This window comes from Uranotaenia lowii, chromosome 2, assembly GCF_029784155.1.
Source record: "Uranotaenia lowii strain MFRU-FL chromosome 2, ASM2978415v1, whole genome shotgun sequence".
Taxonomy (NCBI): domain Eukaryota; kingdom Metazoa; phylum Arthropoda; class Insecta; order Diptera; family Culicidae; genus Uranotaenia; species Uranotaenia lowii.
This window is the reverse complement of record NC_073692.1, coordinates 427,170,805-427,192,813: the sequence shown is the minus strand read 5'-3', so window position 1 is coordinate 427,192,813 and position 22,009 is coordinate 427,170,805. Positions and strand designations below refer to the sequence as shown.

Sequence of the window (22,009 nt, the reverse complement as noted above, 5' to 3'; positions counted from 1 at the left end):
TTAGATTTTTCGAAGAAGAAAAATAGCACTGGATAAAGGCGTCGATATATGTTTCAGCACTCAGGAAAAGAATAGCGTCGGTCGATATTTCCGAAAGAAAACGTTTTTAAGGGCAGATTTGATTTGAAAATTCAAAATTTTCAGGCGTGGAAAAAAAAACTTCCGAAGCGTGTACACGGTAAACTAAGACCTCACTCCTGATTCTGAGATGACTGTTTTCGCTGAAACCGCAAAAATATTTATTTTGATACATTTTCAAAAAGGCTTATAAGCTAAATTTATAATGTTCTGGATGCACTGCAAAATCGGAAAATTGGTTTTATAAATTATTTTGCAATAACTAATCCAAATTTTTCGACAAATATTTTAAATTATTTTTTATGATTTCAGAGAAAAAATCTAAGCTTCTAAGGTACCTGACTAGTTATTCAAACAATAATTTTCGAGAAAAAAATGCTATCGTGATCAAAGGGTTTTTTAAACTATTGACAACATGAACCCGCACTTTTAGATTAAAGATCATTTTCAAAAGGTATGATGCGTTTTTTTGTAAACAGCTATTACCGCTTTTCCACTGTAATTCAGATTTTTTTTTGGACTAGCCATAAATTTGACCACGCAGTAATCGACGATTCTTTATTAATAATAAAAAAAGTTATAATGCATTATAATTTTAATATAATTGTTAAAACTTTGTTAACGTGTACATTGACATTTTATACTATTTACATTTGTGCACAGCCCTGACAGCGCTGCCAACTGCAAATGCCGGGATATGTCAAATTTTGCGATGCTACACGCTTTCGTAGGAAGGTAGGGAAATGGGAAGTAGTGACAACATTTATTTGAAACTGGAATATTAAATGGAGGGAGTAATCCTGATTACCTATTGTTGCAAAACTTCGAAAATTTTTTATTGTTAACTTTAATTATCTTTTCAGTTTAACACTCTATTTATAAATTTCAACATCTATAAATCAACTTCCGTTGGTACAATCAGACCCATGACGAAATATTTTCGATTTTTAAATATTTTTATTTTATTTGAACAGGTCACCCAGTCAAAAACTATTTTGAACCAAGTGTGTCAGGACGAAAAAGGAAGAACAAGAACAGCAGGTGAGGAGCGATCTTCTTTCTATGCTCAGTATTGTTGATGTGTGTTTGAAATTGTCGTATAAAATCTGTAAAAACTACTGTGAATTGTAAAAGTTTTTCTTCGGAGAAGCAAGAAAAGGCGTCCGGCTAACTAGGACTATTGAATGGTGCAAAGAAAAGGTAATCTCAGTGCATTTGTGCTGGTTTTTGACAGCGTTAAAAACGAAGCATTTTTTTCGCGTTCAACGCTGCTCCCGGGAAGTTTACGGCCATTGAATTTTTTCTTGTTCGTTTAAGCTGCTTGTATTCAATTTGCTATGCTTTTCTGCATTTTCGTTCGCGATTTTGCTTCTTTTTGCAATTCGAGTTTCGATCAGAAGTTTGATGGTGTTGAGATAATATCTATTTAATGTTATTTTATACATCTTTTTTTTTTCTTATGGCAGATCCGTGACAGTTTGCGGATCGGATTATTCAGGGTATTTTCGGCTTCCACTGAAAAAGCAAAGAAGTATTATTTTGGAGTGATAGGAGACGAGCGATGGCTGATATCGTTTATCCTCCGGGATGTCGGCCCATCAACGAAGATATGGGCCCTGATGAGCTGATACGACGGCTGAAAACCCTCACCCATACACTGCAGGCGATGGGCCAGGATGAGGGCATGTATACGCAATATATACCCCTGGCAGTACATCTGGCGGACGATTTCTTCCTTCAGCATAGCTCGAAAGATGTACAACTGCTCATTGCATGTTGCATTGCCGATGTCCTCCGCGTTTATGCTCCTGATGCTCCCTATAAGGATCAGGACCAGATCAAAGGCATATTCCTGTTCCTGATCAAACAACTCAATGGACTGAGAGACCCTAAAGATCCGGCATTTAAGCGATATTTTTACCTGTTGGAAAATTTGGCATACGTGAAATCCTTCAATATGTGCTTCGAGCTGGAAGACTGCCAGGACATTTTCTGCACACTTTTTAGTCTGATGTTTAAAATTGTCAAGTAAGTATTCCTAATATTTCTCAGAATATAAACATCGGTTAAAGAACAAAATCCCAATTTGATTTTTGTTTCTTACAGCGATGAACATAGCAGCAAAGTGAAATCTTTCATGTTAGATGTTCTATGTCCACTAATAACCGAATCCGATTCGGTGTCATTCGACTTGCTGGACTTGATATTTATCAATATCATCGAACCCTTGCGCACCCAGAAGAAAAACGCCTACCAGTTAGCCAAGGATCTGATTGTTAAAACCAGTGATACGCTCGAATCCTACACCCAGGCGTTCTTCAATCAGATCCTGATTCTGGACAAGTACGAGAAGCAATACCAAATAATGCCGAAGATCTACGATGTCATTTACGAGCTTAACGTTATCAGCCCGAGCATTCTGCTTTCGGTTTTACCGCAGCTGGAGTGCAAGCTAAAATCGGCCCAAGAGAATGAACGTCTGCGGGCGGTTTCGCTGCTAGCGCGAATGTTCTCCGAGAAAGATTCCACCTTGGCCAAACAATACGGGCCACTGTGGCGCCAGTTCCTTGGTCGGTTCTACGACATTGCCGTTCCTATCCGTATCAAATGTGTTCAAAGCACGATGCACTTTTTGCTAAATCATCCCCATCTCAGAAAAGATATCATCGAAATCCTGAAGGTAAGTGATATGTTTTCACTACTTAGTTCAACTGAGCAAATTAAGATATTTTCAAATAAATTTAATTCTTCAATGCATGACTTTTTAAAATAAGAACAGCAAAATTTGCAATATTTAATATTGAGTCAGCGAAATAATAACATTTGATTCCGAATAACACAACTGAACAGGTTTGAAACCATTATTTAAAGTCTTATAAGAGTTAAGGTACACCGGGGCAAGTGCAAACGGTTTTCACCATAGTTCAACTTTCACATGTCCTAGAAGAATATGTATATGTTCAAAAATTATCAATTATCGTTCGTTGCATCACTAAAATAGTTCTCAACAAATTCCCGTTGGAAGTGAAAAATCAAAAAATTTTGGTAAAAAGTAACGGTGCTTTTGTGAAAAAATTTCCAAATTTGCACTTGCCCCGTTTATGGGGGCAAGTGCAAACGCAATACTTTTTCAAAACTAATTCACAGATAAGTCAGTGTATCGGTCTTAAAATGAATTGAATACATGTTCCGGAACGTTTTATCAACTTTGATTAATATGTTTGCTGTTTTCTTGCAATATTGATAACTTTTTGGAACTCCATTTTTGGTGACCGTTGTTTTAAGCAAAAGACCTTCATTTACTATGGCATTGCGGAACTTTGAACATCCGCTTCAGATATAACACTTTGGAAACCCCTTCTGACCATTTTAATATACTTAATGCTGAACCATTTTGGTGATAAATTTTCTGAAATGGCCGATGTAACATGGCTTAAAGGTGCGTTTGCACTTACCCCGGTAGTGTTGTTTGCACTTGCCCCACAGTGTGGGTTGACGAGAGCGAATATTATTTTCACAACTTTCGGGGTGTACTGAAAATTTATCATAAATTTTCTGCTTTCACTTGAATATCGGTCTCAAACACTCACCTTTTAACGAAAATTCGGATTTGAATGCCCTTTTTTGTAGTCAAAATATGCAAAACAAAAACACACTGTTCATGTCTAGTATGTACTTGAATTCGTGTGTGATCAAACAATGCCGTGTTTTTAGTGAAAAATTTAAAGAAAGTTTAGTTTATCTATGTCAGATTGTTTTTTTGGGTCTAAACAACAATTTCTAGAAAAAGAAATATTTTTTACTTTTTTTGTAACAGAGAAAAGTTGAACGTTTGCACTTGCCCCGAGTTTGCACTTGCCCCGGTGTACCTTATTTGAAAAACAATATTTGAAATTGTCGATTTATTTCGATACGATTTAGCAAATTTTTTCCAAACAGTAGAATTTCCGAAGTTGAAGAAATGGCAGCGATTCTCCAAAAACTACTTTAAAGAAAAAATAATTTGGTTTTTGCAAATCTTTTAATAGAATGTCGAAAATATTCTGAGCTCCGGCAGAATATATAACCGGAAGGAGGATAATAGATTATACTACAAAAAAGCAAAGGAAATGAAGATAAATTAATTGGATTTCTGAAATTAAGGGATTTGTACAGTGATATATAACAATTTGTAAAACTGTAAACTAAAACGAGAGGGTGAAAACACTTGGGGTATCCCTCTTTGAATAAACGGTACAAAAAAGACTGCTTTAAGCGGGCCATAGACTACCCAAATGGCTTGTGCAAATTCGATGATTCGCGAACACAAACGGTTGCTGGCGAAAACAGCAACAAAAAAAACCCCTTCACCCCGGCTGAAGCTGAGTAAAAGGCTTGGATTTTGTACTAACAACACCATACACCATGCCACAAAGGGTTGTTTGTACAAAGTAATCATTTAAATAAACAACACACGTCAGTGGCGGGTATAAAGGGGGAGAATTTTAGAAAATAAATCATTCCATTGGGCTTAAAATTCCGGAAAAAAAGAAAAAAAAATCATTCTACTTTGTACCATTTAACAGAACAGTTGTTCTTACTTATCAAAAAGCACCTCTAACAGTTTATGGGTCTGCGCTTTGAAGAAAGTTGAAATGGAAAGAAATGGAATAGCGAAGCTCACTAAAGATAACTACGACTCCTGGAAGTAGGAGGTCGAGTTCCTGCTGGTTAGCGAAGGTCTCTGGAGGTACCTTTCACCAGGAGTAAAACCGGAAGCTGCTGCCGACAATCGAAACGTTGCTGAACTGGCTGCCTGGGATGAAGGAGACCAAAGAGCATCATGTCATTTCATGTACGGGCGACAATTGGGTTGCTGCTGAGCCGCAGCCAACACGGGCACATCCGGAATACTACCACGGCGAAGGATGTATGGGAGAACCTCAAGCGGCAACACAAAACTAAGACCCTTAGTTCCAAGGTCCACATCTTGAAGAAGATTTGCGACCTGAAATACGAAGAAAGTGAACCCGTCAAGGAGCACTTACTCGAGTTCGAGGGCCTTATTGAGAAGTTGGCGAATGCTGGAACCATTCTGGCTGACGGCTGGTGATTTTGGTTTTCCGTAGCCTACCGAGTACCTTCGATGCCCTGACGACGACGTTGGAGAATCGATCAGCTGAAGAGTTGACACTGGCTTTGGTGAAGGACAGGATTATCAACGAAGGCCAGAAACGTCGTGAATCTGTTACCAAGTGCAGACCAAAAGTCGTGGCAATCAAGACATCGTTTGCTACTTCTGCGGTGAATCTGGTAATCGAAAACGAGATTGTGCGACGTAGCTCAAATTTACATTAAGAATACGATCCACGAATGGCATCGTAAGTTGGGTCATCGAAACATTGACGACATCAAGCGGTTGGCAAATCTGAGTTCTGGGCTTGGAGGTGTACGATTGTGGCAATCAAATTACTTGCGAGGTTTTTTTCGGCGGCAAAATGGCGAGGCTAACATTTCCCAAGAAGGCACAGAGGTCATCGAAAAAAATTCTAGATCTGGTTCATAGCGACTTGTGTAGGATGGCGGTACTTCCTTACTCTTATCGACGATTACAGCCGCTACGCTAAGCTAGAAGTCTGGAGCGTTGGAAGCTGTCCAAGATTTTCTCCGTGAGATGAAGACGCAATTCGGCCGGCAGCCGAAGGTGATGAGGTCCGATCAATGTGGCGAGTACAGAGGGCATGCGATGGCTAAGTTCCTCAGAAACGAAGGAATCCTGCAGCAGTTTACAACGACATTCACTCCTCAACAGAACGGTGTCGCGGAGCAAAAGAATCGTTCGCTGGTCGATATGGCGAGGTGTATACTCCTTGAAGCTGGCAAAATCGATCCGTGAAACGCCATACGAACTGTCGCATGGAAGCAAGCCTGATGTGGAGCATCTGCAAGTTTTTGGTACAGATGCGCGTGTGCTGATTCCGAAATAAACCAGATCCAAATTGGGGCGAAGAAGTTGACATTCGTTGGCTACTCTCTGTGTAGCGCCATATTCCTATGCCTTTCAATAAGCGTGTATATATGTATTAATTGTTTACACTATAATCCAACAATCACATCGAGTATCCCCTCGTATGTCAACTAACATCCTTCTCGCCGCCCTCTTCCACCGTCGTCCATCTCGCCTTCAGTCACAACGCCACCTCACGCAAGCCGGATCTTCGGAACAGCACCAGTCGGCATATCGATATAAATAGTGAGGTAAGAACCCCCGAGCAGTTGTAACATGTATATTTTGTTATTTGTTGCGATCGTTTTTTCTCAGTGCATGTGCAATATCGCCTAGCTCTGTTATGACCAAAATAAGGTAAACAGATCCTAACGAAAGTGTTGATAAACAGTGCGGAAAATACAACATCACTTTTACTCTGCCGGTCGCCATCGCGTTTTTTTCTTCCCGCGAGTTGTTCCGGTTGGTTCTGCCGTTTGCCGATGTTGGCCCGTTGAGAAGCTGCCACGGGACTCACCAATCAACGAACGCCAGTCGCACGCAGAACGCTGGAAGCGAACCCGGGAAAAGCCGACAGAAAAGTCGGGACAGGATCCGCTGGACGTGAGGGGGCCGACACCTCCCGCCGTGAGAGGCCAATTTGCCAGAGACGGAGCTATTCGGAGAGCGGACATCACTCAACGAAACGTTGCGACGTGAAACCACCCACTGAAATTCAACGGTTCGGACGCAGTCAAGAAGAACCGATTGGGACAGCCAAGTTCGGCATCGACCAAGCCGCCCAGAAGTTGCTATTCTCAGGCCCCAGATTGGGGTTTTTCTGAGGAGCTGAGGCCAAGCGTCGAGAGAGCTGGACTGGACCATCGAGACTCTTCAGCGACAGCGCCGGTTCCCGGATTGGAAGGCGATCGCCCTCTTCCAGTGGTGCTCAAATCCGCTTTGGTCATCTGATGACGTAGGAGGTCGCTGCAAAGAGTAAGAACGAGAAAAAAGAAGTAAGTGCTAGATCTTGTAAGAAGAAGAGGCAGAAAGAAGAAGGACAGAAGCGAGATTAAAAGGAGAATAAGAAGAGAAAGAAGAGCGCGGCGGAGAAGAAGAAGAAGAAGAGCGAGGCAGAGAAGAAGAAGAAGAGCGAGGCAGAGAAGAAGAAGAAGAGCGAGGCAGAGAGGAAGAAGAAAACGATGAAATTATATTAGAGCAAGGAAGAAGGAGAGTCCAGCATGCGATAGAGGAATAGGCATGCAATAAAATCATGAGAATTTAGTTTATAAGCAACATATTTTAATTTGGTTTTGTTTTGTGGCGTAATTTTATGAATGTTAGTGATTTGTGTTTCCTCCCCCATTGCTAGCCGGGAGAGAAGCTAAAGAACTTCAACATTGGCGCCCAACTAAAAAAACCCTATGTTACACAAATTTAAAATTTAATCGGTCTTGTTTAGTTTTCGTCACTTTGGTAGTTTTAATTGGATGTTTTAGATTAGTTTAGTACTTTATTTAATTGAAAATGGATTTTATTCATTTAACAACCGAAGAAATTTTATATGAATTGTCCCTGCGATATGTAAAAAATTTGGGTCAAATGACTCACAGGCAAATGGCCATAAAATTAAGAGCTCTGTCTCAGGAGAGCTTCAATTTTACTGACTCCTTGCACGTGATGAGTCCAACAACAAACATTGAAACCTGTCAACGGCGTATCGATGAACTCAGTGTTTCCACGGTGGAGGCTGAGCAGTGTAAAGATGTAAACAGCTTACTAATTTACCGGTCGCAACTGCATCATTACCACAATAGACTATCTATGATCAGACCCCCAGGTGAACTGAAGGAAGTGGTCGAGGGTTTGAAGAACAAGGTGAACAAAATGCGTGAAAGTGTGCAACTTGCGATAAAAAAGTTGAAGCCGAGTGAACTAACCTCAAGAAACTCAGCTGTGGGTTCAGAAGCAGCCAGTGATGAACAACTGGGTTCCAACAACTCGGGGAACAGCACAGGAAGGAAAGCGGAGTCTTCACCGCCTTTTGCGGGTTTTGAAAGCAGCCAACAACAACTTGAAGGAATTGATAACAGATCTTCGATCAGTGGTTTTGGACATCAGGAACCACCACGATCCATTAACAGTCCGTTCCGTTCAAGGGGTAGAGGCAGAGGTCGAGTTTCACAAGCAACGAACCCAGTAGGAGCTCCGACACAAGCGAGCGCTCCACAGGTTGAGCCGTACCGGGACGCGCTGTCGCAACAAGAACGCGAGGAGTTAATCTGGCTGCGTGGGCAGTACGAATTGCTCACAGAGCAAAATAGAATGCAGAGAGATCATGCCATCGACAACAACAACCGGCAAGGAGATGTAGTGAGCGCTTTGTTAAGGCATATCAACAGAGAACCGCAAAGCAACGAACCTGCCAATCATAGAAGATGGACGAAAGCGGTACACAATTGGGCATGCACGTTTCGCGGCGAGAAGGACACAACATCGCTGAACATCTTCCTGGATCAAGTTGAGATGTTTGCGGCCTCAGAAGATCTAAGCGAAGACGCTCTTATGGCATCCATTAAGCACCTATTGAGGGACGATGCTCTCAAATGGTACATCACAGCTATGGCTCAGGGGATGTTAACTTCATGGGAGGCGTTCAAGAACGAGATTCGTCGAGAATTCCTACCCAAAGAATACGCGCACATTCTTCGATTGGAAGCTAGCTTCCGATTGCAGGGTCAAAACGAATCCTTCTCAAAGTATTATCGCGAGATAACTACGTTATTTAGATTCGTGAGTCCACCGCTGAACGAAGGAGAAAAATTCTTTATTGTGAAGAAAAACATGAGTGCAGCGTATGCGACAGTGGTTGCCGCAGCCAGACCGACGACTCTGGAAGATTTAGCAGATGTTTGTGGAAGCTACGATGAAACCAGAGCACTCCTCAGCAGACAGCGTAGCATGTCAATAGCTCCAACAACTTTGCTCGAACCAAGCTTTGCTACCCCAGCTCCTGTGCAAAGACCGCATTCCAACAACCAACCTCCAAGGTTCAACAGAGTCAGCGTTGTGGAAGGAAACACCGTTCGAAATGAGGCAGCCATTCAAGCAGCGGCAAACGAATCGCCTGAACAAACCGAGGAAGAAGCATTATTCAAAATGGAGCAATTGATGGAGGAGGTGAACGCTATAAAAGCGCGACTTAATAAAGACGTTGGCAGACCTACAACCACGCAGCAAAAGCAAACATCAGCAGGTTCATGGGGATCTCATCAGCCAGTCGGAAGTTATTCTCAAGCACTGAGGCAAGAACAGCAGCAGCCTCCGAGAACATTCATGCAAACGACGCTTGCAAGGCAGCAGCAGCCCTCGCTTTACGTGTACCAAAGAGAGTATCAACAACCACAGCAACAATATCAACAACCACAGCAACTATATCAACAACCACAGCAACAACATCAACAACCACAGCAACAATATCAACAGCGACGGGAGTATCAACAACCGCAGCAACAGGATCAACAGCATCAAGGGTATCAACAACCTCACCAGCAAAGTCTTTATTCGCAAAACTGGTATGGACAACAAGCGACTACGGGACAACAACTACCCTCGCAACCGTACAATCAACCGCAAACAGCGCAAAGCGCAACAGTTGGACAGCAGAGATACCTAACAGTAGCAGGAGGACCAATTCATAGGCAACCAAACCGAATTTGTTGGAATTGCGATGAGGAAGGCCACAGATTCATGAACTGCCCACTACCGCAGGCGATATTATTCTGCTACCGTTGTGGGCGCAAAGGTTACTCATTAAGAAGCTGCTTCACCTGCCGAACAGACGCGGAAAACCCGCATGCGGGGAATCAGCAATAGAGGGAAATGGTTCTTCGCTTACGTTCGACGACCCCTCAAATATTCCTGAGTTTGCACAGATAAATTCGCTCATCATCAATCCCGGAGGAGACAACAGACCACATGCCGTAATCAGCGTCCTGGGAAAAGAGTTAACAGCGTTACTCGACAGCGGAGCAACCTGCTCACTTATGGGTGGAAGATATGTGAGTATGGTGAATGATCTGGGGTTACGGAAGAGCACGGTAAGAGCTGGCATCAAAACAGCAGATGGAACCCAACACAAAGTGGAGCACTTTGCACGATTGCCGATCCACTACAACAACAAAACGGAAACCATTCCAGTTCTACTAATTCCATCAATGCCTGAATGTTTCATTCTAGGAATGAACTTTTGGAATCGGTTTAATATCAAAGCAGTATGCTGTGCAATTAACCTGAACCATCGAGATGAATCACAAGAACCAATGAAACAGTTGAGCGCATTGGAAAAAGTCCAGCTTGATCAAATCATATCCCGGTTTCCAGTAGCGAAAGACGGCAAATTAGGTAGAACAGGCATGTACGAGCATCGCATAGAGATAGGAGAGGCGGTACCAAAAAAACAACGTTATTATCCGATGTCACCGTATGTCTTACAAGAAGTGAATAAAGAAATAGATCGAATGTTGTCTCTGCAAGTTATAGAGGAGGCGCGATTCTCGCCCTGGAACAATCCCTTGGTGACAGTGAAGAAGAAGAATGGGAGCTACAGGGTTTGCCTGGACGCTCGGCATCTTAATAGCATCATGATCAACGAAGGGTATCCAATTCCCCAAATGGCTAACATCATCAACAATCTGGGCGGCTGCGCCTTTATCAGCTCACTGGACCTGAAGGATGCGTTTTGGCAGTTGCCACTGCATGAAAAATCAAGACCCTTAACAGCATTTACGGTTCCGTCACGTGGGCACTTTCAATTTCGGGTAGTACCATTTGGATTGTGTACCGCCAGTCAGGCGTTATCAAGGCTGATGACCCATTTATTCGCCGATATGGAGCCGCATGTATTCCACTATCTTGACGATATAATTATTTGTTCCAGAACATTTGAAGAACATCTGCACTGCTTGCAGGAAGTGGCGAACAAACTACGTGAAGCAAATTTGACAATCTCTATGGAAAAGTCAAAGTTTTGTCGAGAACAGGTGAAATATCTGGGATATATTTTGAACGAAAATGGCTGGAAGGTAGACGAAGAGAAGATAGAGTGCATCGTGAAATTTCCAATCCCCAACAACAGAAAAGAGGTCCAACGATTTCTCGGATTATGCAATTGGTATAGGAGGTTCATCAGTAATTTTTCTGAAATCGCATCACCGATCACGGAACTGACCAAGGTGAAGGTGAAATTCAAATGGACCAAAGAGGCGGAGGAAGCTTTCTGGAAACTAAAATCAGCCCTCGTATCAGCACCCGTCTTAGCAATGCCAGATTATACACAGCCATTCGCAATTGCCTGTGACGCCAGCGATGTAGCGATCGGCGCGGTTCTAACACAAGACATCAATGGTGAAGAACATCCAATCAGCTACTTCTCGCAAAAACTATCGGCGGCAGAACGTAAATATTCCGTTACTGAAAGAGAGTGCTTGGCAGTTATCCGAGCAATTGAGAAATTTCGAGGATATGTAGAAGGAGTGAACTTTACGGTCTACTGCGATCATGCAGCGCTTAGTTACCTGAAATCCATGAAGAACCCAACAGCGCTGATGAGTCGATGGTTACTTCGTTTGAACGCGTTCAGCTTTGAAATCCGTTACAGGAAAGGTAGCTGCAACACAGTACCAGATGCACTCTCCAGAATCTCGGAACCAATGGTATTCGCGATAAATCAAGAAGCTGATACCTGGTATAAAAAGATAGTGGAAGGAATAGGAAAAGATGCCGACAAATATCCCGACTTTAGGTTAGCTGGAAACGACTTATACAAAAACTGTGTGGTGAAAGACGAAGACAACCAGGTAGCACACAAATGGAAAAAAGTCATCACAGTGGACAAACGTCAGGAAATAATGCGGAAGTTTCATGATGCGCCTTCAGCAGCTCATTTAGGATTCTTCAAAACATGGCAAAAGATTCAAAAACATTTCTATTGGCCGAAGATGCAGCAAGAAATACGCGATTATGTACGGGCATGTGAAGTATGCAAAGGATGCAAAGCACCGAACACCAAACTTCTGCCAAACATGGGAAAAGCCAAACCAGCCAGGATACCGTGGGAGCTGATTTCCATTGACTTTGTAGGGCCATTGACCAGGTCAAGGAGAGGCAACACAACGATGCTAGTTGTTGTAGACTGGGTCACAAAGTACGTCATTGTTCATCCAATGCGAAAGGCGGAAGCGGCAAAGACAGTGGAATTTTTAGAAAATGAAGTTTTCTTGCGATTTTCTCGACCTCGGATAATTCTTTCGGATAACGGAAAGCAGTTTGAGTCGTTGGTGTTCAAAAACCTCTTAGCAAAACATCGGATATCCCACATGACCACCGCTTATTATTGCCCAATGGTTAACAACGCGGAGCGAGTTAATCGGGTTTTGATAACGTGCATAAGGGCCCTGCTAGAAGAAGATCATCGCGAATGGGACAAACATCTGCCGGAAATTGTTGCAGCGATAAACAGCGCCAAACATGAGGTGACAGGAGTAAGTCCACATTACGCCAACTTTGGCAGAGATTTGCTGCTGCAAACAGACCTTTATAACCAAGAAGATCTAAACACGTCGGAAGATCCCAAAGTTGCTCAAAACATGCGATTATCTAGAATCCATCGCATCCATGAATTCGTTAAGCAACGTTTAAAAAGCAACCACGAAAAGAACCAGCAGCGTTATAACCTTCGAACAAGAACAATCAACTTCAAGGTGGGTGATTTGGTTTGGAGAAGAACATTCTTCCAGTCATCGAAGATCGACCACATAAACCGGAAATTGTACCCAAAGTTCATACCAGCGATCATAAAAGAGATTCTTGGCACCAATATATACAGGGTTATGGACGTGACAAGTGGCAAGGAAGGACGATATCACGCCAAAGATCTGAAAGCTGATTAGTAGCAATTAAAGCTATGTAAGCAATACGCCGACCACCAGCAGAAGGAAAACACGAAATTGAGATGGCTGACGGACCCACATGATTGTTGAAACCTCGCCTCCAATCCTATCGGATTAAACAATCAAGCTAGTGTCCAGATGTCCAATTGCGGAACCGATACAGCGTTGAAGGGCGCTTGGGATATTGGAATGCGGGAAATCCAAGTACAGCAGCTCCAAACACCACGTCGCTACAGCCGAAAAGGACTGTCAGGACACCACGCACACCCCACGGATCACAGTTTGCGCAGAAGTTGTGAGGAGTAGACATCATGTTCGTCGCTACTACCATATCGACTCTCTGACGCACACTGCCAGCTATGACCACAGAGCCTCATCTGTCAACCAAAGCGTTCACCGCTAGCGAAACACCGTTTGCCGATCGGGACAAATCGTGCCAACAGCAAGCACAGCGAGCAGGAACAACTCCCAACCTCCTCGCTGGCCTTCTTACAGCTATGACTACAGGCCAAGCCTGTGAACCACCGCGTCAGCGTTCAAAACACCGTTAGCCGATCGGGAGAAATCGAGCCCTTGGAAAGCGCAGTGAGCAATACCTCCATTTACCTCCACGCGAGTACAACAACAGCGAGCTATGTCCACTACCTAGGGTAGTCAACAAAGACAGACCAATGATCACAAAAACACGCATAGCGGAAACCAAAATCCACCAACCAAAAGAGACACCGAACCCGATTAGAGCGAGTCAGCGTCACCGTAGAATGGGTTGAGGCCTCCTCGTTCCGGAAGTACGCATCATTCGCTGCTCAACACCTCGACGAGTCTACGCAGCATGTAAACCCCGACAACGCAGGAGAAATCCGAGAGCTGAAAGGTGTTTAACGAAGATACTGAGACAAGCTCCTCAGTAAAAGGAGGTCAAAGTTTGGACAACGCAAACCAACATCCGATCTAGTCCATCACGGCGAAATTTCGCCAAGCATCGTTTGAGCGTCAACAAGTGCACAGTTGCACACTCAACGACCACTTGATTCGACAACAATGCCACCATAGGCCTCCCTAAAGGCTTGCCGTTAGTAAGACCGAGAGAAACTTACCGTGCTCAAGCGCGCTAGCACGCCGTTACTGGATCGTGACAAACCAGACAAATCATCACAGCCCACAGGCTCTCCCGTTTGCCAGAGCGAGAGAAACTGGTCGTATTATGCCACGCGCTAATACGCCGTTGCCAGATCGAGACAAACTGAGCAAAACAGCTATGAACATCCAGTGAAACTCCAATCCTGTTGACATCCTCCAAAACTATTGAAATCCGTTAGCCGATCGTGAAAAATCGAGCCAAGCTGGTGAGCATACCGTACTAGTGTCTTCGTACCCATTCGTGTCATTTTAAACGTAATCTATGTCGTATTGTCAATATGTTACAGTGTAATCTGGGGATCGCCATGAAATCACCAATCAAAAGCAACGCGAATTGGGAGCGCGGTAAAACTCCTACTCTGGGCTCATGGCGAGGTTGGTTGGTAATGCTTCCTTACTCAGCGCACTGTAACGATAAACATCCAAAACAAGACTGATTTTAATTTGTTCAATGTTAGTCATAAGTTGAACGTACTACCTGCTCGTTATTTATTATTCTTTTTAATTTGTTAGATCTAAGCCCTTTGTTTTTAACGGTTTTTGATCTTATTTTAATGTACCATTGTCACGTGATTTAGATTTAGAGATTAAGCGCACTTAGAGACCTGCTGGCTGCCAAACCTGGTTGGCGTATTGTGATGTTTTGCTGTGTAGTGTTGGAGTAACAATGTATTGAAGATCTGGCGGGCTATAGGCCTGCGTAATTACTGATTTGTGGTGCACGTTGTTTTCCGTGCGGAGGTCTGCTCCATCTTCGTCTCCATGTGCGTCTCTAGTCAGCTTCCTGTAATGCTAGAAGTTTTTTTTTTATAAATTTTTCATGAGCTCCTAGCCGTCGCTCATGAAAAATTTTCCCGTGACAATGGGGTTGTGTAACATGTATATTTTGTTATTTGTTGCGATCGTTTTTTCTCAGTGCATGTGCAATATCGCCTAGCTCTGTTATGACCAAAATAAGGTAAACAGATCCTAACGAAAGTGTTGATAAACAGTGCGGAAAATACAACATCACTTTTACTCTGCCGGTCGCCATCGCGTTTTTTTCTTCCCGCGAGTTGTTCCGGTTGGTTCTGCCGTTTGCCGATGTTGGCCCGTTGAGAAGCTGCCACGGGACTCACCAATCAACGAACGCCAGTCGCACGCAGAACGCTGGAAGCGAACCCGGGAAAAGCCGACAGAAAAGTCGGGACAGGATCCGCTGGACGTGAGGGGGCCGACACCTCCCGCCGTGAGAGGCCAATTTGCCAGAGACGGAGCTATTCGGAGAGCGGACATCACTCAACGAAACGTTGCGACGTGAAACCACCCACTGAAATTCAACGGTTCGGACGCAGTCAAGAAGAACCGATTGGGACAGCCAAGTTCGGCATCGACCAAGCCGCCCAGAAGTTGCTATTCTCAGGCCCCAGATTGGGGTTTTTCTGAGGAGCTGAGGCCAAGCGTCGAGAGAGCTGGACTGGACCATCGAGACTCTTCAGCGACAGCGCCGGTTCCCGGATTGGAAGGCGATCGCCCTCTTCCAGTGGTGCTCAAATCCGCTTTGGTCATCTGATGACGTAGGAGGTCGCTGCAAAGAGTAAGAACGAGAAAAAAGAAGTAAGTGCTAGATCTTGTAAGAAGAAGAGGCAGAAAGAAGAAGGACAGAAGCGAGATTAAAAGGAGAATAAGAAGAGAAAGAAGAGCGCGGCGGAGAAGAAGAAGAAGAAGAAGAGCGAGGCAGAGAAGAAGAAGAAGAGCGAGGCAGAGAAGAAGAAGAAGAGCGAGGCAGAGAGGAAGAAGAAAACGATGAAATTATATTAGAGCAAGGAAGAAGGAGAGTCCAGCATGCGATAGAGGAATAGGCATGCAATAAAATCATGAGAATTTAGTTTATAAGCAACATATTTTAATTTGGTTTTGTTTTGTGGCGTAATTTTATGAATGTTAGTGATTTGTGTTTCCTCCCCCATTGCTAGCCGGGAGAGAAGCTAAAGAACTTCAACACAGTCTCTAGTCCAGACAAGGCCTCACATTTGGCGATCCTGCCAGGCCTCACACTCTCAGCAGCACAAAGCGACCGATGGTTCTACATTGTCACCGTAGAACAACGCATCGACGAAGGCAACGATTTCCAAGGTTTTGGTGATACCGATGGCGACGATGATGGTCCGCTTGCAGACGAGAATGACCAAATTCAGGAGGAGCAACTTGACGTTCACGTGGAACCACCCGATCTTGAGGAGAAGCAACCGAAATCTACTGAAAAGGTTGTGAACAGCAGAGAGCGGCGTTCCGAACGATCAACAAAGGGTATACTACCGAAGCGGTTTCGAGTGGTGGTCGCTCAAGAATCGTCGACTGATCCCAAGAACTATCAGGAATCCTTGGGTGGTCCAATGAAAGAACTCTGGAAAGCAGCCATATTCGACGAACTCAAATCACTACATCAGAACGGTGTCTGGGAACTTGCTGCGTTACCTCTCGGGAAAAGGTCATTGGATGTCGATGGATCTTCAAGAGGAAGGAAGACGAGTTCGGAATGACGATCCGGTACAAGGTTCGTTTGGTGGCACAAGTTTTCAATCAACGTCAAGGCTTGGATTACGACGAGGTTTTTGCTCCAGTAGTTAAGCAAGCTACGTTACGCTTACTGCTGACCATTGTTGCTTGTCGTGGAATGCTGGTGAAACACGTGGACGTGTGCCATCTGCTTAAAAGTCTTTACGGTCTAAAGCAGTCGGCACGAATGTGGAATCGTCGGAAGCAGATCCGTGCCTTTTTTTAAGAACGAACACAAACACATACAGAATCTCAATGAAACATGATGTTTCCTCGAAGAGATCCTTTTTTTTTAACTCTAAGCGTACATCTTTCGAGGATATGATGGCTAGCATCTTACAAATGCTAAAATCACCAACCCACCGAAAGTGTACTATGTATGCCAGTACCGGGATTCGATCTCATATCCCCTGGCTTAGAAGACTTGAAGGCTATCCTCTACGCCACGGGTGGCGGCCATGTTCGGAATCAAAACGGGAAGCTGGCCTACTTCATCGTACATGTGGACGATATGTTGGTCGCAATACCCAGCGAAGCCGAGTATCAAAAGGTCTTCAAATACTTGAAGAAGAATTTTCAGCTAACGTCCCTTGGAATGTGAAGCAGTTCCTTGGTATCCAGGTGGTCCGATCAAGGGAAGGTTTCGATCTGGGTCAAAAGGCATACATCGAGAAGCTGCTGAAGAGGTTCAACCTGAGCGATGCGAAAGGGTCAAGAATTCCGATGGATCCCGGCTACATACAACCAAAGGAGAAGACGCAAGATCTTCCAAATTCCGACTAATATCAGAGCCCCATTGGAGGTTTCCTGTATCATTGAAATACCTCGGTACCACCTCAGATAACAAGAAATATGTACAGTGATGATTGTTGATTCGTGTATGATTCGAGCTTCGGTTATCCGAGCCACCATTTTTTATACAACATCCATGTGAAAATGTGTTTTATCATCAAGATATATTGTTAAGCTATTAAATCGACTTTGTTTGCAAGTTTAAAATATACATTTGCGAGAAACGTCGATTAAATAGAAAAAAATCCATGTAAGAACCGAACTATGCGCCTGGATGGTATGCAATACTAGAGCAAAAGGATAGGGTTTGTCAATTTGTATTTCGTTTAATCCGAGGTTTCACTTATCGGGTAAGTGGGGTTCTGCTGTACATCCTTTTGCATACCATCCGGGCGCAAAGCTCGATAAATATATGGATCTTGTGTCAACCTGATGTCTGGGAGAACGCGGAAACTGGAGTTCGGATATGCGGGGCTCTACTGTTTAACGTTTTTCCTGACTTTTAAGAAAAAATGATCTCAGTGTACTTCTTTGTATTGCGGGATATGGTAATCTATGGCTCGCTTAGTTCTAGGAAGGCCCCGTGTTTCTAGGTTTAAACAAAGCTAGGGACGATCCTCTTTATAAACCGCTAAAAGGGGCAAATGAGAAACCGCCAGATGACAAACCACCAAACAGGTTCATACGCGAAACGTTATACCGCAAAAATGAATACCGTGAAATGGTTTATCGGGAGCTGTGAGACTAACCTCGTTGGAACCCTTTTATTAAGACTGTGTACCGGTTATACGTACCACCTTAAAATTGCGATTTTACCTAACAATCTTTTTATGTATTTTTTTTCTTATTTTCTACATACAGGTTCGCCAACACGATTCGGACGAGACCGTTCGCTACGAAGTAGTTATGGCTATAGTGGAAACCGCCAAACGGGACTTCCAAATAGTGTCCGAGTCGGAAGATTTGCTCGAGTTCGTCAAAGAACGCACGCTGGACAAAAAATACAAAATACGCAAGGAAGCGATGAATGGTCTGGCAATGATCTACAAAAAGTATCTCAACGATAGCAACGTTCCAGAGGCAACTAAGAAAGCGGTCAACTGGATCAAGGATAAGATCCTCCACGGCTATTACATGACGGGAATCGAAGACCGTTTATTAGTGGAGCGTCTTCTCATCACCTGCTTGGTTCCGTATCAGCTGCCAGCAGAAGATCGTATGAAGAAACTGTACCAATTACTTGGAACCATTGATGAAAACGCCACAAAGGCATTCATAGAGCTTCAAAAAAATCAACTTAAAGTTCGCCGTAACGTATCTGAATGGATCAAAATGCACCGGATAAAAGATATAACGCCAAACATTCAAAAAGACATGAATGCGAAGTGTGCCAATATAGCGAAGCAACTTCCAGAACCGGTCAAGGCACAGGAATTCCTACTGAAATTCAGCACTCAAATGCGCAAGGATCACAAACTTATTTCCGAAATGGAAACCATTTTGAAGCGAGATGTTTCTTGCAAAGAATGTGCTGATACAATGGCCATAGTGCTTAAAAAACTTGGCCAACCGGTTATGACCAACACGTACTATAACACTGTTAAAATGCTTCTTGAACGCATTGCCTCGGTCATGGTGGACAAACAATCCATAGGCGTACTGATTGAACTCATCCAGGAGTGCATGAATGGTTCCGAAATAATAGACGAAGTTACACTTCCATCTGAATCTGCCGGCGAACGAGGTCTCAAACTACTAACAGTACTGGCTTATGTTTTCTCAGCCCACTTCCAGCACGAAGAAATTCTACGACATATGATAGGGCTGCTGAACTTTGACGAAGAGTACGTTGCTCCGTACGTTCTCAAGGCGTTCACTTACCTAGGACGATACAAACCACTCTACGATTGTCACATGGATATCGTAAAGGAATTGGCTCCCATATGCAAAGAATTTGCCGTCGCTGGAACACCAAAACAAGCTAAACACGCAATCAGGTGTATGTTTGTAAACACCCAACAATCGAACGAACCGAACGCAGACCCCAGTGTTGATATCTTCCCAGAAATTATAGAATCCTTCAAATTGACTCTCAACCCGGAAAACGAACACTACCGAACCGCGATAGTCAGTTTAGGACACATCGCGTACAACCTGCCCGATAAATTTCACGTTCAAATCAAGAACATTATATCACGGAAAATCGTCAAAGAGTTGTTGGTCAAAGAAACAAGCGAAGGTCGATCGGACGTTCCAACCATGGATTGGTGCGATGAGGACGAACTGCCAGAAGAAACTCGTTGTAAAGTGGAAGGTCTCAAAACGATGGCCCGTTGGCTGCTCGGACTCAAGAAGGATGTTCTTTCGGCGCAGAAAACTTTCCGCATGTTGAACGCGTTCATCAGCAAAAAGGGAGATTTGCTCGAGCAAGGTACCCTGTCCTCTGCAGAGAAATCCTGGTTGCGGTTAAGTGCCGGCAAGGCTATGCTTAAAATCTGCGAACAAAAGGGAGTCGGTGATCAGTACATCGTAGAGCAGTTCTATAATCTGTCACATTTAATGGTAAGTGTGTTTACTCTTGATAAATTTACGAATTGTTGTTATTTGTTATTCCGTTCACAGTCTGATCCGGTGTCCGAAGTGCGAGATATTTTCGTAAAGAAATTACATAAAGGATTGAATAAAGGCATCCCACACAAGTGTCTACCGTTAGACTTTATGGGCTATTACGTACTCGGTGGACGGGAAACCGATAGGAAGTAAGCTTTCATGTTACAATGATTACAAACAATATAAACAAATTGATTATCATTTTATCTCTTTTCCATAGACTTCAACAACAGATCAAAACTAACATCGAAGCTGACGTCAATCGACGAAGGGAATACGTCAAAACCTTTGCTACTGGTAAGATTGACCCTGCTAAATAATATTAAAAACCGTTACAGCATCATAATGTGTTACTATGGTACCATTTCAGTCGAACGCGCCATGAGCCAACTGCCACATGTTCTACCGGACTATATGCTAGTGTTTGCCGTACCAGTATTGACGCACGATCCCCGCTTCACCCGACACACGGATCCGGTACAGCTTCGGCAAATCGAGCGCTGTCTGTGGATGATTCTTGAGCCCCTGGTAACCAACAAGGAATTCTTCTGCTTTGGCTTCTACAAAAATTTAATCGAACGCATGAAAAACCACAAGGATGCATTCAAACCGGACGATGAGGAAACCAACTGCGTAAGTTTTGCGAATATGATATAGGTATGATTTGAATAAATGTTATTAAAATCGTTTGAAATCTTTCAGAAAATGTGGGCAATTTGTGATATAGCACTCGGTTTGATCCTGACTAAAGCGAATACCTACGACATCCGTGAGTTTCCAGTGGATGCTCGCATACCTTCAATGTATTTCCAAGCTCAGCCGGAAGATTTCCACAACGATCGTCTTTATATTCCGGAAGACATGTATAATCTTACGGGTTCAACATCATCGAAAAAATCATCTGCACTGAATGTAACATTCGATCAATGTACTGGTGCTCTGAATCTCTCAACTCATTGCGACTTTCTCATTTTAGGATCGAAAAAAGGCATCAAGCTCCTCCAAGAAACCGAACAACCACGAGGGCAACGGAGAAGATGCAGAACAGGATTCAAGCGCAGATGAAGATGAACCTCCTTCGAAAAAAATCCACAGCAGTAGAGACGACGACGACTAATTTAAGGAATGAATTCAACACCTTCTTATTGAGTAGGGACTTTCAAGAAGATCTTTTTATATTAGTAATATAAAAATAATGATCTTTGTCTAAAAAAGTAAGTTGAAAGCAGAATGAAGTGGATGAATTTTTTTATCTCTTTATAAAGATTGAAATTAAGTTAAAGAATATCTGTAAATCACGAACGCGCAGATTGGTAAATGTTATATTATTATTTATACAATTTCGGCAACATAAATACTGCATGCATGTTTGGACATTCTTGTTATTTTATTTGCGAAAAGTTATCGATAGAGTATCCGCAACGGGCTAGAACGCAAGTAAAATAACAGATAAAACTACAAGGAATGCTCGGAAGTTAAAGGGAAATTCTACGACTCAAAGGACGTGGCGCATATAGACATACAATGGCAAAGAATGACCTCTCAAAGGCTAAATAAACGTGAAAAAGTGCATGCTCGATTTTTTTCTGTGCTTCGAAACTACCATGAAAGAAATTGTTCGTTGTTTGTGTTCGGTTTTCGCACGACTGGCCAATATTTTCTCAATTGAAAGGCGTAGTGTGGTGCAAAAATTCAACCGCCGTGTACTAACGTTGAATTGCTGCATAAGACATAAAATCACATTGCATTTTAAAATCCAGAAGGTCAGTTGCAAACTTTTATGTAAACCCTTCGTTTAAGGGAATAATTAATGGCACTTTCTTCAAGAAGAAACATTGCCGGTATGTGCTCAATATTCGAAACAATGCCCAAAGCAGAAAACTGGTATAGTTTAACTGATAGCCAACATTGACGCAAATGTTGTGAAACTCTATTG

At 43.2% G+C, this 22,009-nt stretch overlaps 1 protein-coding gene across 1 annotated transcript; it reads left to right on the top strand.

Moving 5' to 3' along the window:
• Positions 1 to 1,101: 1,101 nt before the first annotated feature.
• On the top strand, positions 1,102 to 21,639 carry LOC129750046 (sister chromatid cohesion protein PDS5 homolog B). The gene is made up of 9 exons (XM_055745243.1): positions 1,102 to 1,278; positions 1,545 to 2,106; positions 2,185 to 2,758; positions 18,325 to 20,025; positions 20,086 to 20,222; positions 20,294 to 20,370; positions 20,444 to 20,706; positions 20,776 to 20,985; positions 21,050 to 21,639. The coding sequence occupies exons 2-9, from the start codon at positions 1,640 to 1,642 to the stop codon at positions 21,188 to 21,190; spliced, it is 3,570 nt and encodes a 1,189-aa protein (XP_055601218.1). The 5' UTR covers positions 1,102 to 1,278; positions 1,545 to 1,639; the 3' UTR covers positions 21,191 to 21,639.
• Positions 21,640 to 22,009: the final 370 nt, after the last annotated feature.

Coding starts and splice junctions, on each gene's coding strand:
- LOC129750046 (XM_055745243.1), top strand. CDS start 1,640: ATGGCTGATATCGTTTATCCTCCGGGATGTCGGCCCATCAACGAAGAT. Junction 2,759..18,324: donor ATATCATCGAAATCCTGAAG/GTAAGTGATATG, acceptor TTCTACATACAG/GTTCGCCAACACGATTCGGA. Junction 20,986..21,049: donor AAAAATCATCTGCACTGAAT/GTAACATTCGAT, acceptor TTCTCATTTTAG/GATCGAAAAAAGGCATCAAG.